This window comes from Chiroxiphia lanceolata, chromosome Z (assembly GCF_009829145.1).
Source record: "Chiroxiphia lanceolata isolate bChiLan1 chromosome Z, bChiLan1.pri, whole genome shotgun sequence".
Lineage (NCBI taxonomy): Eukaryota > Metazoa > Chordata > Aves > Passeriformes > Pipridae > Chiroxiphia > Chiroxiphia lanceolata.
This window is the reverse complement of record NC_045671.1, coordinates 38901394-38918432: the sequence shown is the minus strand read 5'-3', so window position 1 is coordinate 38918432 and position 17039 is coordinate 38901394. Positions and strand designations below refer to the sequence as shown.

Below are 17039 nucleotides of genomic sequence, written 5' to 3'. Positions count from 1 at the left end.
GATATTAACAGCAAAATGTCTGTTGATGACAGAGGAGGTGCTAGTATCTTAGGGACATTTCTGTGATGTGTAATCTTAGTCTTTTGGATTGGAATTGGGTGAGTTAATCATGTTTTCATCAATGGAAATACTGCTGCAAGGCTTCAGTTGTAAACTCTCACTAAACTAATTGCATCTTCCCACCTTAACATGTAAGAATGTCATTCCCACAGCACAGCAAAAGGGATTACTGTTTATTTCCTGGTAATATTCTGATTACTGGTTGACTTGAACCACTTAGATGGTTCATTTCTTTGGAATTCAGTACGTACTTGTAGGATGTAAGAATGCATTGTCCAGTTAGAGCAGAAACTTCAGACAAAGTGCACTACGTTAGCAAAATGAGCTAGACAGTAACCTTTTTTGTTTGTTCATGAAGTGAGTGTTTCATCAGGCTACAGATGAATGTGTGCTCTAATTGTCTTGGCCGGGAGTGAGGAATTCTGGCCTGTGTCATGTCTTTAAAAAAATTACTTCAGCATTGTCATAAATTGATTGGAAATATTTTTTCCTCACATTACTCATGGGATGTCAACAAGTATGCAAATGTGAAAATTTAACATATGTCTGCTCGCTGCTTTTGCATGGTTTCTCGCACCAGTTTAATGAGTAAAAACTGTCTTCTAAAATGTCACTTCAAACCCAAGTCCTTTATTGTCAAAGACCACCTCACTGTTACATTCTGCCCAGATGTTAAATAGTTTATTCATTTGTTCATTTTACACGTTTGAAATGTAGCCTGGTTTTTATCTTACTCTGGTCTGTCCTGTAGTTAAAGTTTGTGTATCTGGTATTCCTCCTTGTTATACAGTGTTGCGTCTTTTGGGTTGTCTCCGATGCCTTTCCTCAGAACATCAGTTTGCATTGATCCTTTTTGCTGCAACACTCTTAAACGTTAGTATCTTTCTTTTGATCTCTATGGTAAATGCATTTATTTCTGAATGAAGTATAACATTGTTGACTTCTGTAAAGACTTCCTGACAGCATAATAACAGGGGATGGACCAGAGATACAGATCTAATAAGACTCAAACAGGTTATTTTGTGCTGTGCCTCCAGTCTCACAGCTGTTCGTGGAAGGTGGTCCTGGCTTTCCTGGCACAGGAGGCAGCCAGTCCCCTTGCTAGCGTGGGATTTACCACAGGTGGATCAACTTGGAAGCCTAAAACACAGCGTATTTATTGTTTTACTGAAATCTGTCATGTTTACTCCCCCACACTTATTAAACACTGTTTCATTTCACTACCAGTGTGTTTACCCCAAAAGGTAATAGGGCATATCAAAGAGTTGGAGATGTTACAGTTATCATAGTGCTTAATTAGCACATTCCGTATGTTTAAGTCAAAGTTTTAGGTCTGTCTTTTTTGCAGTGTTAAAATATCTTGGATTTTTGGACCAGAGATGATGGGAACAGGGTGGGGGTGTTGGGCTGGGCTGGAGCTTTTCTGTGTTTCACAGATAGCCTCCAGAGGCCTTGAGGTGAAAGTCACAAATTCCTCTGGGTATTACAGTCTTGTGCTGTCAGTTTGGGCATCGTGGTGCCGTATTTACTAAAGCTTTCAATGCATGGCAGACCTGTGGAGGTGGTGAAAACCCCTGCAATAAACTCCAGGGTTTTGTGCTGTTTCGCTTTCATTTGCGAGGCAGAAAGGACATGATCACACAAATCCTTTTATCTGGACCTCAGGCTTCATGCTTTGATAAGAAGAAAAAAGGGAGTTTCGTAAGACAAAGAGGTGCTTTAAAGCATTACTGGGTATTCGGGATGTCTTGGCTGTAGCAGAAAAGCGCTTCCACTCTGCCTGTTATGTCTGTCTTAGATTTCATCTACGAATATTTATTGCTTAAGATTTGGATGACAATCAAACTGTGAAGAATTGAGTCAACTTCTAAGAGATCCTCTCTCCCCACAATACTCACAGAGTGCAAACTACAACCAGTCATGTTTGAATATATATATATATATTTAAGGAAAAAAGTACATTTTTGCTTTTGAAGTTGGACAAAGAGTAAAGTAATGTGTATGTGTGTATTGCGTGTAGAAAGTATAAACAACAAACAAAAATAATTTTTATGGAATATCTCTCCGAGATTTTAAAATTTCACGCTTAGTAGGTCACTGCAATAACTACTACTCTATCAGTGCCATGATGACAGTGATCATTGCATGGGGTTTTGAACTGTAACAGGAAGACACATACTCTTCCTCTCTACTGTGCGTAGTTAACTGCAGGTTTTCGAATATGATAACTAAGAATGTTTCAAATAAAAAGAACCATGTATCAGTAAGTGCATGCAAGTACATTTTACTTCTTAAAAGCAGTTTAGCTGCTAAAGGACACTCCCTCTCCCTCTTCTTTTTCTTCTTCCTCTTCTTCCTCTTCTTCCTCTTCTTCCTCGTCTTCCTCCCTTTCCCTTTTTCCCTTTTCCCTTTTCCTCCCGAAATGTCTTATAGATCGTTTCCAATCATTATTATTAAATCATTCTTTTACACAACGGTTCATTTTGAAAGACTTAAGCGCACAGACAAATGGGAGCCCCTCTAGAGAATCAGAGGAATAGAAAGTGTTGCTTCTTTGGTTTTCTAATTTAAATTTTGCCTACATGGCCTGTATCAATTGGATCTGGTTGCTGTTCCTGCTCCACCGTTCCTGGGCTGCTGCACAGGCCTTCCCAGCCCAGGTTGTGCCGGTTGATCGTTCAGGGAATGAATCCTCTTACAGCAGTGAGATCCTTGTTCCAGCTCTTTGTCTTTCCTTGGAGATGTATCTGGAAAGGGCTCTTTGGGAAGCTCCTTTGGGAGCTGTAATAGTTGTTTGTAGTTCTGTTGTCATCAGAGCACAAGTCTGAATGAATCTGAAAGCCTGTTTGCACTTCGCTCGACAGGTGTGGTGGTACTGCATTGATGCTGGAATTGCTTTTCCTGATGTAGCCTGGGGTTTGTGTGTTCTTTGGATAAACACAGGCTATTTTTCAAGTGTGCTAACAGCTTGACACATTCCATGTGTAAAGAAATTTGCTCTGGAAAAATAATCAGTGTTACTGTATGAATATCTTGTATTTACAGTAGGCATACTCATAGAGAGCAGCAGTAGGTCAGTTGATAGTTCACTGGGCACTTGTCCAAATATCATTAAAAATGTTGACATTAAGTAATTTGGGGGTCTAATAATACTTAATTAACTACTATTTAAACACCTCTGGTCAGATTGACCTACATGTCTAGTTTAAAACTTCTGGTACAGGTGATAGATTTGACACGTTCAGTACATCGTGGGCTGTGGTAGGTAGCGGGATGCACCTTGTGCAACTTATGATAATCTTTTGTCTTTAAAGAAGAGGAGAAAACAAATGCACAGCACTAAATATTGTCCTTTCTTTTTGTTTTTCAGATTAGCACTATACGTATATGAATATCTGCTCCATGTAGGAGCACAGAAATCTGCCCAGACGTTTTTGTCAGAGGTACGTTTCCTTGCACGACTTCCTTGTGAGATAAACTTGATTGGGTCTAGGACAACAGCAGTGAGAACCTTCAATACCAGTTTGCCTCTACCAGCACACGTTTCTCATTCTGTGGAAGCCAGTTTGCCGTGTTATTTTACATGACTTTGTGTAAATGCTTTTGCTGTGGTTTGTTATCCCCATTCCATGTTGGGAAAAGATTAATGTATTTTCTCTAATAAATGTGCACGTTAGAGAACACATCAATGGTACTCTCTTTTTATGACCTTTCAAATTACTATTGATATATCCAATTTTGAATGATGGGCCCTTCCAAAATACACCACCATAATGTATTTTGAATTCTACTGTCACACACTATCAGTTCTCTTGAGCATCTCTCTGTGCCCTTACCGCGCTTTTAACCACTTCACTTCTTTTCATCTGTTGAATCACTGTTGCCTGCAACCATTTAGATCCTGGTTTTTTAAACATTTTCAACTGCTAATGGAATTTTTACCTTTACACAAGTTATTTTTTTTTCATAGTCTTTCAAAGGCTATGTGTGCATCTTTTGAAGATTGAAGTAAATTATGTCTCCTTACCATTTTACATTTGACCTAAGATATAAATGTGTGCCAAACATATTGAGATCTTTTGGATTTATTGTTGTTTTTAATCTTTCTTTGACAGGAATATTTAAGATAATAATAATAACAACAGTTGAATAGTGAGCAGAAGTCATGAAAAAATAGGCAAGATGATATACTAGGAAAATTTGCTGATTCAGCCAATCCTCCTCCAAAAGCTAATAAAATTACTATGCTGGTGCTGACATTTTGGAGGTTGAAGAGGGGAGGATGAGAATCCAGAGTGTTGTTTGTGATACTTATACAAAATTCATGTAGCAGAGAGAAGGAAAAGGGGTAGAATTGTGGTAGTATCAGTTTGAGTTTATCATGGCTAGGCTTCGCGAACGAAGATTTAGGAAGGCTCTATCCACATTTCTTTCATGCACGGTGGTGGCTAATGAGGCCGATACGAGACAGATATATCTGATTGCAAAAGGCACAGCAGAAAGACTCCTTAGGTGGTATATTCTGCAAGATATGACTCTTTCTGCGTTGTCTTTTCTCCTCGAGAGTGATCCTGTGTGCGTTCTCAAAGGAAGCAGCAGCATTACAGATGGTGTGTCTCCAGGCCTCCCGATTGGAGGCCAGAGTAGACCAGTTATGGTGATCAATATGGCCAAGGCTGAGATGTTGTTTCAGGGAGTCCTTGTATCTTTTCTTCAGGGCTCCTCTCTTGCAGCAGCTGGTGGCAAGTTCACCATAAAGCAAGTTTGAGTTTATAATAAAGTATGTTTTTGACAATTTTTTTTCTCTTCGGTAAAGCAGTGGAAAAATAAGAGAGAAAATAATGTATCATTTTGGCTTTCCCGAAACAGCTGCCATTTGTAAATACTGCACTGCATAAGATAAATTTTGCTCATTTTGTTTTTATGATGTATTTGCAAAATGAGCACTTGGCAGAAGTGTAACTGGTATGATATTTGGATTTCTAGAAAACATTAAATACAGGGTCTTGAAGCACAGCTTTTAAAACTAATTCAGTCTTGGCTTACAAAGAAACTCTCAGGTCTGAACAACGTAATACGAGGATATAACAAATCTTTCAAATTAAAACTGATACTATTGAAGGGTTAGCAAACGTGAGTCAGGGACAATTAATAGTGTATAGAGTTGATGTGAGCTGTGAGTTTATTTACCTGACTAATTAGCAGTGCAGAAGGGTAAATATGGTGCTGACAATACTTATGAGTGGTTGTGTGGCTGTTGGGACTCAGTGCCCTCTCTGCTCTGTCATTTTGGGTGGATTTCATTAAAGATTAAATGGTTCAGAGTAGGTCCAAAACTGAATGTATACAGCAGTCAGTAGTACGTATACATGTATAAATGGCAAAGGTTGGGAGCCCTTCCTTAAACATCTGCAAGGCAGTGTAGCTCAGAGTCACGAAACCAAATTAAAAGAAAATTTAAGTTGGATATCATGGCATCCACTCTGATACCGAATAACTTAGAGATAGTTGTCCTGAGTATCCCTATATTTTTGTAATGCTTTGTGTATACTTTGAATTATGTACGTTTCCTTTGAAGATCTGATCCTTCTCCTGCGTATTTTCTATCCTTAGTTAGATTCTAGCCTTGGAGGAATAATTCCATTAGCCTGGACCAGGAGGGTGGGCATTTCCCAGTTAATCATTCCCTGGCTATGAGTTTAACCAATACAGATGACAATGAGGGTTTTTTTTCTAAGATTAATAATTCTTTGTAAGTCTCTGTGATCAGACTGACATCTACCATGTGAGGCAGGTGTGTGAATATTTTGAAAAAACAAAACAAAAATCCTTGAAAAGAGCCCCGAACTTCCACATTCCCTTCAGGCTTCTTCTCCAAATGAATTTCTCAAGGTGAAATATGGCCTAGGACATAAGAGGAATTGGGTAATTTCCTCACTAAGCCCTGCTTTGAAGAGCACAAATACAGTATCTTAGGCATAGGGAGGGTGTCCTGCAGACAAAATTTTTACTCTTCACTGAATGATTTTTCAACTTCAGAACCCCCTTTTCCCTTTGATTGTGCAGTGCATCTCTTCATGATGTTATTTTGGAACTTCTCAGAGGTACTGTGCATTCCAGATTATTAATGTAAGTCTTTCCAAACCATTCCCAGTGCACATGAGGAGCAGTCGTGCCTTAGAGAAGTGTTTTTGAAGAATGCGTGATACCTTTGTAGTAGCTTTGGCCTTTATCTTAAATTTTTATTATTTTTTTTAGCCAGCAGTTAAGCAGGTGCTTTTTGAATTACGTTTTTTATATATTAGCTGCTGACATGTGTGAGGAGTATTGGTTCATTCTGCCACCTTACCAAAACAAGTGGTAGTCCCTCAAGGTTATCTTTTAAAAACAATTTAAAACAGCAAAATTGTTTTTGAATAGTTTTATTCATGTAATATATCAAAATTACATTGGGTTTCTTCATGTAAGTGTGAGATTTTCTATATGGATTTTCATATGAGTGCCAATGATATTTTTAGGTATATGAACAACATTGTTGTTATCTATTGAGAGAATTTGTATGTGTTTAAATTTCTGAAGAAATAAAATCGAAGTTGAGAATCAAAGTTCTAGTCTCCTTTGGAAAGTTATAATATTAAGCTTTTATGTACTTTTACATATATGTATCTTTAAATATCTATCATATTAAGACTGTTTAAGCATTTAACTAAAATAACCCTCCTTTTATCTGCCATTACTTCTGTCCCTAGAGAAGAATATGGTTTGTTTTTTTAACAATTTTTTTTATTTTTTTTATTTTTTTTTTAACAAAATTGGACAGGAAATAATGCTGTATGTCCTTGTAACTGGAGGAATTTGGAGTGCACACAGTGGCCCAGTTTCCACCCAGTTCTGACAGACATTCTTCTGGACAGCGCTATGTGGGCTGTGTTATAGCACAAACTACTTAATTTTGGATTTGAGGACAAGTTAATGACTGGCATTAATAAGATTGTTATATTATTATAGTTTAGATGCAGTATTTGGGAAGTATTGCAGAACACAGTCACTGTGATTTATGTTGTCTGATGGGTTCACTGATCAATAGCAGAAGTGTGAAGTCAAGAGTTAAGAGTTCTTAAACTGCATTTCCTTTGAAGACAGTGCTAAACAAACCAGGCTTCCTGGGTGGGAATGAAGTCACAACTGGTATAGGCATTCAGGAGAGCTTGCCAGCACAGAAAACCAAGCCAAAAGAGCTTTACATTTTCACTGAGTGGTGGGAGCCTGGATTATAACTGTGATGCTACTTGTAATTTCCACATCGCCTCTGACTAAAGTACTCCTTGAGGATTATAAAACACTGGCTGGCTGTGGCTGTGGGGGGAACACTGCCACCTGCTGAATCCACAACACGAGTTCTGTGCAAATTGCAAAATACTCGAGATTTTAAGGGTACGTTATAATCAGGGGTTTTTTTGGTCATGCATTTTTTACCTTAAAATAACACACATTGTATTCAGAAGCCCCTTCCCCCCTCCAAAAAAAAAATCTGGAATATGCTTCCCTAGCATGAAAAAAGCTAATTTCAAGTATCAGCTGTATCTGTAAGTGTAATAAAGTAATATGACCATCCAGATTGATGATCATAAAGCCTTTCATAACTGTGAAATCTTGTGTATCCTTTTGATACCTGAATTATGTAGTGCCTTTTAGTCACAATGATCACAAAAATGTACACCTCTCTTTTTATTGTTTTATTTTAGATAAGATGGGAAAAAAACATCACACTGGGGGAGCCCCCAGGATTCTTGCATTCTTGGTGGTGGTAAGTACCAATTTTCTTCTCCTCTGATGTTTTAGGATATGTTGAATGCTGGTTCCAGCAGCTGGAGGCAAGAAATTCAGGTGAACATAGTAAAAGGAATGGGAGGATGAGAATTAAGAACCATTTTCTTGTTAAGGAATGAAATAACAGAGAACTAGATATAGAAAAAGATACTGATATTAGATACAGAAAAAAAGAAATACTGCCTGTGTACTGTTAAAAAAGCATTTTCTGGAGAGAATGGCCTGCATTTCTTTCTTCACCTTCCAGAAAATTTTGCAATTAAAAATTACTCTGCGTATCCTAAATAATTGCATTTGGGAAAAAAAACCCCCAATATACAGAGCCTCTGTGTGGGTGTGAACTTTCTCAGCCTACAGTCCACATTTGTGTGTGTAGAATTCTCACAGTCACTGCTGTATAGCCATGGCATTTATTCATTGTCACATTTGAATATATCCAATATGCCTGTGTTTGAAAGAATACAAAATTGCAGAGAACATGTCCAGCTGTCAGCAGTACAAGAATTTACAAGTTTTAAAATGGTCCCATTTGAACCCAACTGATCTGTACAGTTGCATGGAAGGTGGCATATTTTTCACTGACCATTCTTTCATAGCTTTAATTGTGTGATGGAAGCCTAGCAAGAAGAATGTGTCCTTTTTATCTCTCATTTCTGTGTTATCTCTAATTCTGATGGTCTGCAGTATAGTACTCAAATTGTCCACAAGGCCCTGGACTAAGTTATAAAGGATTATAATTTTATAGGATTGTAAAGCGGGTGCTGGACTAAGTTATAAACCATTAAAAAACTACGATGACAACTTTTATTATTTTAATCATTCTAACATGCATGCAGTTTCATTCCAGAAACTTTGTGTTATATCTGATCTGTGTATAACTCTGAAGAGGTTTGGGGGGAAGACCAATGGGAGTAGGTACCTTAGTTTCCTTTCTTTATGACCCAAGAACATGCCCATCTATTTTCTACACCAGAAAGTGGTCCATGCACCAGATTCTCTGGGAACTTCTGTTTAGGGACAATATTGGACATTTGCCCAGAGAAGCTGTGGCTGCCTCATCCCTGGAAGTGTCCAGGGCCAGGTTGGATTGGACTTGGAGCAACCTGGGATAGTGGAAGGTGTCCCTCATGGCACGGGGTGGGACTGGATGGACTTTAAAGTCCCTTCCAACCCAAACCATTCTGAAAATCTGTGAACCTTGACATTGGAAGGACTCCTGTCTCTCTCTCCAATTTCTTTCCTTTCCATGTTATTACAAATCCATCTTTGTGGAAGTTAATTGGAGCAGTTGCTAGAAGGATGAGATTAAGTGCAAACTAATACACATTATACTCTTAAGCCATATATATTGGCCTACATTTTTGGTCTATACTACAGTGGTATTAAAGGAATAGCACTGCTTGCCTCAGAGATCAGACAGCAGGACTTGATTCCTCACAGGTGTTTTACAAAGCTAAATTCTTCCTCAGAGGTGTTTTCATCCCTTGGAGGGAAAGTAATGTGTCTGTTTCTACACAGGGACAGGCATGTGGGGGAGGTGTGTACACCATAGAATCTACATGAGCATTACAGTGACGTTGTCACCCTCTCTGTAACTTCTTGCAGTGTATTTTGGGATCTCTACTGTGCAGCTCCAGAAAGACGAGAAACATGTGAACACTCAAGTGAAGCAAAAGCCTTCCATGACTATGTAAGTTTTGTGCCTTTACCACATTTTTTAGTTGCATGTGATAAAATGTGATGGAGCACAACATGAGTAACTCCTGGAAGCTGTCTCAGAGATCAAGATGCTGTCCCAGGTGTTAAAGCAGAATAAAGAATATCCTTCTGTACATGGACACATCAGGCTGGTCACAAAGGCAAATGGAAGCATGGATGTGACCTGTCCAAATACCCATTTAGCTCTGCCAGTGCTAAAGAAAAGGCTGTACAGCAGTTAGAATTGATCCCCTGGCTTCTACCAGGACCCCACAGCCTGAGAGTGTGGTTGTTCAGATGTTTTTGTATCCTGGAGTAAGTCTTTCTCATCCTAATAAACAATTTAGCATCATGGAATTTCTTAAATGCAAAATCATCTGGGAGATGGGAGTATTAAAGGGCAGAAGTTTTATGCCAGTTTTGCTGCCTTTGAGACTTAGTTCAAAACACAGCAGGAAGTTCAGTGGTGTTTTGAGGGAGAATAATTCTCGCAGTACAACTGTGAAACCTCTCTCCTTGAGTCTTTACCAGATCTGTCTTAGAAATACTGTCTAGTTACTGCTGAAATACATTTCTACAGATAAAATTACTGCCAATGTCTTACAAACACAGATTTGCAGCAACAGGAATGAATCAGCCAAGTGACTATTTTCTGTTGTAATGGCTTGGTGTCTTACAGTATGTGAGCTAATGGTGATCTTGCCTTCTCTGTAGTAAACAACAGATAGATCTGTTCAGCATATTTTACCAATGCCTCTTCAAAACCCTGTACCTGGTTAAATTTTGAGGGTAACTGGTAAAGGAGCTTAAACAATGTTGCACAGTCACATCTGGGCTACATTGATCACTAGACATAATTAATGGGAAAAAAAAGGTATCAGAGAGAGGAACAAAGTTTCAAGAAAGTTTTGCACCCTCAGAGATGTTAAGGTCAGCCAGTTTAGTGAAACACATTCTTCAAATTGTAAATGAAGTAACTCTTGCAAGTACAATTGCTGTAATAATTTTTACTTGATCTGTTTTTTTGTTGGAAAAGTAAAATATTTAGCAGTATATTTTGAATCCTTGTTTCATTCCCCACAAGGAGCAATAATTTTACAGGAATACTTTAAAACTCTGGGAAAATGACAGTAGAGATTTAAATTTGGGAAGATCAGAATCCACAGCGCAACAGTTCACTTGAATGGGGGACATTGTGCTCTCAAAAGATACTTTTTTAAACAAAAACCAAAAATCCAAAAACTGTAAATGTTATTAAACAATTGTGAAACAGAATGATCAGCAAGAAGAAATTTTCATTGAGAAAGTACCTGGAAGTCTAAAAAGGAGGGGAGTACACAAATCTTTAAACTCACAAGACTTTCACTGATCAGTAAGTTCACTATTGAATCTAAATTTTGAGGTATACTAAGCTTTTGAGTAAATGAATCAAAATAGTGTAAAATTAAAAAAAGTTGTCTTATCATCACCCTTTATGCTTTCTAACTTATACAGGTCTTGGACTATTACATGGCTTTACTGCTCAGTTCTGTTGCATTATGATGTGTATTATCATGGTTCAAGAGGAGTGAGAAAATACGAGTTCTGTGTGTGATACAATTTCAAGATTGTCTGAATGTTTAAGTTACTGTATAAAGTCATGCTTGGTGAAGAAAAGATAAAATCATGGCATGATTCTATACGCACATCCGTACAGGATGTGTGCTTATTTTAGAAACAATTCAGTTTATTTCAGAAGTTAACTCACCAATTATTTCTAAAACCCGTTCTCTCAATCTTTTAAGGTGGCAGGAAAAGCTTTGCATTATTTTTGTCTCAATTGAGATAAACTCATTTAACACCTTGCAAGACTCTTGATGTTACTAAGCATCACCTGTTTTTTGCTTAGCAGGACAATCTGCATCATGATATTTGTGTCCAGTATTTTATGAGTGTGTTGTATGCTCATGTTAAAGAACATAAAAAATCATTATAAAATACAGCCAAACAAATTTCACAGTAGAGGAAGATGAACATTTATTAAGTGCAATCCTGACCCATGTAGTGTTTTGCCACTGACTTCAGAGGGGTCAAAACTCCACCATCAGTGAAGATCCATCAGGAAGCTGCTTGTTGGATTCAGGCTTCTCCACGAGGCCAAGGGGTCTGGTAAATCAAAACCCTGCTAGTCACGTTGCAGGTCAAGTAGAGCATTTGTAGTGGTGCTATCATATCTGAAGGCTGTAATTGTAAGTACAAAACAACACAAAAGGCTCGTTTATTAATTCATATGAGCAATTCAGAATTTTTTATTAGGCATGCGTTCCACTTGAGCTAAGAAAAATCATTCCTGCTGAAGGAGTGTGTGGTCTGGGTGCACCAGGCGTGTCATCTCTAGCACTGAGTGGGCTGTGTTAGCTGAGGGAATGATCTTGTCTGTCTTTGCTTTTGTGGAGAGAGAAAGGTTTGAGGATGTTTGATGGAGGAGGAAATCACTTGTGGATGATTTAATGGTTTGTGAAATACTGCTGCCTCTGAGTCAGTCAGGAACACACAGGTTGACTCATAGAATGAATATACACAAAAATGTAGTTTCTTTAAGTTTACTTTAAAGTTCTGCAGTATCTCAACTGCAATTGTAAAAATAATGCCTTTTGAGTTCTCCCTCTCCTTCTCAGACAGCGCTTTGTTGCTTGCAGTGCTACAATGCTCATCTCACTAAAAATGCAATAAATAGAAAAGCAAAGGCCTATTCTGGCTTTATAAAGAAGATTTTCTATGCTCATCCCGAGTTTAAGTATTTTCAGCTTCTCTGTATTTGAAGTGGAGTATACGTTTATTTTCTATTGAGATTTGCTATTGGGTATATTTTGTTCTGAGTGAACAAATTTCTGAACCCATTATGTACGTTTATGAAATCTCTTTTAGACTGGATAGGTTCTGCCTGGAAGTTTTAACATATATGGCATAGAATTGGAAATGGTTTACGTTTCAAGTAACTCAGGAATGGTAGCTGGTGCTTGCACACCCAGTTTCTAAATATTGCAGGTGTTTCAGCAGGAATAGCTTTATTTGGAGCAGAAAAATCCCCATGATTATTTTCCAGGTACCTGTTACTTTTCCTGGAGGAAAACTTCTCTGTGCTTTGAAGTCTTCTGAAAAATTACTTACATGGGTGCTCTGAGGCAGAATTTAGTCTTTGCGGTAGAGTTGGTTTGTCTTTCTTCACAGTATCCTAAGGAGATCTCATCATCTCTCTAGTTCAGAGCTCGTTTTTCCAAGCTTTGAGATCTTATAATGAAGAGAGTTCCATGTACATCTTCTTCCACTTCTTCCCAAGCTGAAAACTGAGGGAAAAGGGGAAATAAAACATAAACTGGATTTTTAGCAGCACCTCTACTTCAGAAAACCACAAATTACTATCCTCCTCTTCCTCAGGCTCCTCTTCCTCAGACCTGGCCACTTATTCACATCTCTGGACCCTCGGTTTGAAGGGGTAGTACCTGAAAAGTCCTTTATTACAAGATGATTTCTGTACATAACAGTTAAGATATTTTTACTGTCCAGAAGTTCCTATGCCTCTCTCCCCCTCTTGGCAATCAAATTTTTTTCTGTGTGGCATTGGTGTAAAGAAGGTATTTACTATTTCTCACAAGTAGCTATAGTCAAATCTTGATTATTTTCCAGGTAGGGTTTTTACTGGTGTCTTCTCTACAGCTCCTTGAAAGACTCTTGGTATGAGCAAGGGTCTCTTGTTTGTGTTTATTTCTCCCAAAGAGTACCAGGTCATTTACAAGATAAGAAAAAAGAGACATTCATTGCTCCGGAGACTGTCCAATCTCATGAGCTGGTACCACATTTCCATCTGACTTGTTAGCACAGTTTATGGTGAGCTGTGTGACATACAGCTTGGTTTGTGTGAAGGTTGTAGAGTGTATCAAAGACGATGCTATGATCAGTTCTGTCCAGATTATTCCTTTTAAAGGTTATAACTATATAAATCAATCTTTTCTAGAAGTTACTGAGGGTAATGTTTGGACACTTGAGATGGCTGATCAGTCTGTGAGATTTTCTTCAGGAAAGTTGGGTCCCTGCATTTATTGGTATGTTTTATGAGGAGAAAAATGACCACTTTCTTCCCTGGATTCATCTTCCTTCGGCAGATCTAAAAAGCACTTGCATTCCCTAAATGCCCCAACCCCCCTTCATTAGTCATGATCAGTACTCAGAATTTGAGGGGTTATGAATATTTTTATGTCTATTTTGGACTAAAGATTACCATGAAAAGCCTATGTGACTATTTTCCCACAAGGACTGTTCTTTTTCTAATTTCTTTCAACTGCTGTCTTCCCTCTCTGCCTTTTGTATGGGTATGGAAGAACTTGTTTTCACTCTTGGTTTTCTTACCTTCCCCATCTCCTGCTACTGTGTTCTTCTGCAGGCAGCCTAGTTACGGCAACTTCTGGGTACTCACAGGTTTCTTGATGAAAATTGAATTCCAGATCTGGTTTCCAGCTGCCAGTTTCTATGGAGAATGCACATTAAACTCCTTCTGCTTAAAACAGAAATAAAAAAAAATAAATCTCTGCTTTGTTCAGGACTGTTGTACCAAGATCAATGCTGCTGGCCTGAGTTACTTACTAATTCCATACCCGAGTTTCACAGAGATGTGCAAGGCCCTTTACATATTTAGTGATCATCACTAAATCTGTAAAATCACTTTCGGAATATGTTCTTTCAACATATGATTCATCTTGCTATGTAGATATTACCTGTGTCCATGTAGACAGCAGATTATTTCTTAAAACTAGAAGAAATTAAGTGGCCATGGCATTCTTTTTGTAAGTAATATGAAAATGAAAAGCATTTTCCTTCTGCACATTCACTGTCAAAATAATATCCTTTGGGTTTTGTGTAAATAGCATTCATTTTTAAATAAAATACCTTGCTTTTCTGCTCTTTTCATTCCGTGGAGGTCATGTCTCACACTGTTCAGGTATATATGTATAGTAAAATGTGTTCTTACATATGGAAGCTAGAAGACTAAGGAAACCTGACATCTGCCTTGAAATCACATATCTGAACACATTATATGGTTAAAGATTGCACAACAATGAACAATTAATAAATCATATTTTGTGCAGAATATTCTTGATATGTCTCACAAGGTGGTAGGTCCTTTGGTTTCTCCAGTGTGCAGCCAGAAAGCTGTAAATATGAAAAAATGTGATAAATGTTTAGCATTCTTATCTTGTCAGTCCTGTAGAAACATTGTTTTGTCTTTGTGGGAGGCCAGTGCTTACTGAGAGATTTGGAAAGGACAGTGTGATTCAGAATTCCAGGGTCTTAAACAAAACTGGACACAGGCAAGCTGAACTTTTTCAGTCTCTTCAGCTCCTTAATTTTATTACTTAGTAGCTGTTCTTAAATGCAGTTGTGTGGAATGGATTAATTAAAAGCATCCTCCAGGCCCCCAGTCACAGTAGGCATCACTTTCTGCAAACAGTAGTGACTTGTGTCGTGTATTTATAGGTGTATCTCAAAATACTGCACGGGCATCTCCGAGAATGTGAAACTCTTGTTTTTGCTCGTCAGAAATTTTCAGAATTAGAAATTGGTACTTCCTTTGGATTGTAGGGACTCCTTTTGCAGGAAAATAGGGATTTATTCTCTATTTATTTTCTGCTAAGAAATAAATTCACCAAGAGAATTCTCATTCGCACATTTTCATGAAGAAGGAAGAAGTGCTTGTTCTGCATATCACCACCATCCTCCTTCATCATTCCTTTCTGTAAATTACTGGCACATACAATGGTTGGATTTGAAATACTCTGTGTCACAAATGTTAATTGTAAGCTCCAATATGTTGTTTCTTACAGCCAACATAATTTTTCTCTTCATAGAGTTGATTTCCCAGGTAATTTTGTGCTGTGCTTCTCTTTTAATGTGAGGGCTAACCCACTTGTTTCAGAGAGCACAAGCAGCATTTTCTCCCCAAAATTTCAATGCCCCTTCTTTGAGTGGATATTTAATTGCCTTAGAATGTGGAAGCCGCTGACAGGAAAAGAAACCACCATTTCCCCAAAGGTAATTTAACTCCTCTTTCATGGTTCCCAGAGAGAAACACTGGATATGTTACTTTCTTTTGCCTGTTTTCTGAGAACCATTATAGGTTTGTTTTCATTGAAAACAATAGGAGATAACAGCCGTTTTAATGAGGGGAGGCTTTCCAGGAACATTCAGTGCAAAAAATAGTATTTGTTCAGAACGGAGCACTAAAAAGATTTATGTACACTGTGTGTAGAACCACGCCAAATTTATGAAATAGGGCAAAATTTGGTCTTCTTTTGTTGGAGGAGAAGGGGGAGTGTGTGAAGATTCAGCAAGTTAGGGAAGAAGTCAGTGGTTGTGGAGGGCACAAGAGGAGGAAGAGGTCAAATACTGAGGGAAGTGGCTGGAATGCTCAGGGTGCTTCACAGGCTTGTAGAGTAGTTTATTATTTTACAAAACACAGATAAAATCTGTTTGTGAGATTATTTTTTTAATTGTTGATAGACACACTTAAATTAATAGTTGCTTTAGTCCATGATATTTGTCTCTATGGATTAGTTTCTCTGTGTTCTGAAGTCAAGGGCTTTCTTTATAATTAAAATGAAGCCAAGGCACTCCTGCTCTGAAGTTGTGACATGTGTCATTGCCTGGAAGAAGGCTCCAGTGGAAATTTTTGACCAGTTCAGCAGAAATCCCAGAATACTTCAGTTTCTTTTCCTGTGTGGTTGTCCTGATGAGCAGCTGTTAACTTCAGACATTTTTCAGAGTAATGTTGTTAAATGTGTCTTGTGCAAAATTCCTTGCAATTGAATGAACTCTGTTCATTCAAATTTTAATTTTTTCATTTACTGTAATGGATTTAATGGATTATTTATGCTACCATAATGAAAGCTGCATTACAGTTTAAATTTTAAACTTTATAATTGGAGTGGACACAAAATCAAGGTTTCAGTGGAAAAAGGGTATTTTTCCTTTTACAAATGAAGGCACTTACACATATATATGCATAATGATATGTAATTTAATAATTTATTATGTAGAATGGTAAACCTTCTGGATTTTAGACATTCCCTCAAAATTTGTAGCAACTTTGTTTCTTTGAAATTTATTTCTCTTCTAAAATCGAGAAGATACATCCTACCATGAATTCAAGAGGAATTGAGAAATGCCCTGTTTCAAAACTTTTGTTTTAGTAGTTGTTTTTAAAAAGATTTTATTTCCTGCTGTTGACATACAGATCATTCTTATTCATTGCACAGGTACGTATACTATGTGTATACTATGTGTACACAGTATGTTTTTATAGCACTCCAGAAAGTTATTAAAGGAGGTCAAGTTGTAGCTCAGTAACACTGGGAATATTAAACTGATTAACAAAGGCTCTGGATTTAGAGTTCGAGATCTTCTGACATTAATATTTA

General features: G+C 37.7%; 1 protein-coding gene across 5 annotated transcripts in view; it reads left to right on the top strand.

Annotated features, from left to right (window-relative positions):
* Window positions 1–17039, top strand: part of SSBP2 (single stranded DNA binding protein 2) — a 130078-nt gene that overhangs the window by 25099 nt on the left and 87940 nt on the right. For all 5 annotated transcript variants that reach the window (XR_004354771.1, XM_032676735.1, XM_032676733.1 and 2 more), the window contains exons 2-4: window positions 3431–3503; window positions 7806–7867; window positions 9496–9580. Coding sequence is in view for 4 of the 5 variants with exons in the window: in XM_032676735.1 (XP_032532626.1) it covers window positions 3431–3503; window positions 7806–7867; window positions 9496–9580 (220 nt within the window). In the remaining variant the exon portion in view is untranslated. The remainder of the gene's footprint in view (window positions 1–3430; window positions 3504–7805; window positions 7868–9495; window positions 9581–17039) is intronic.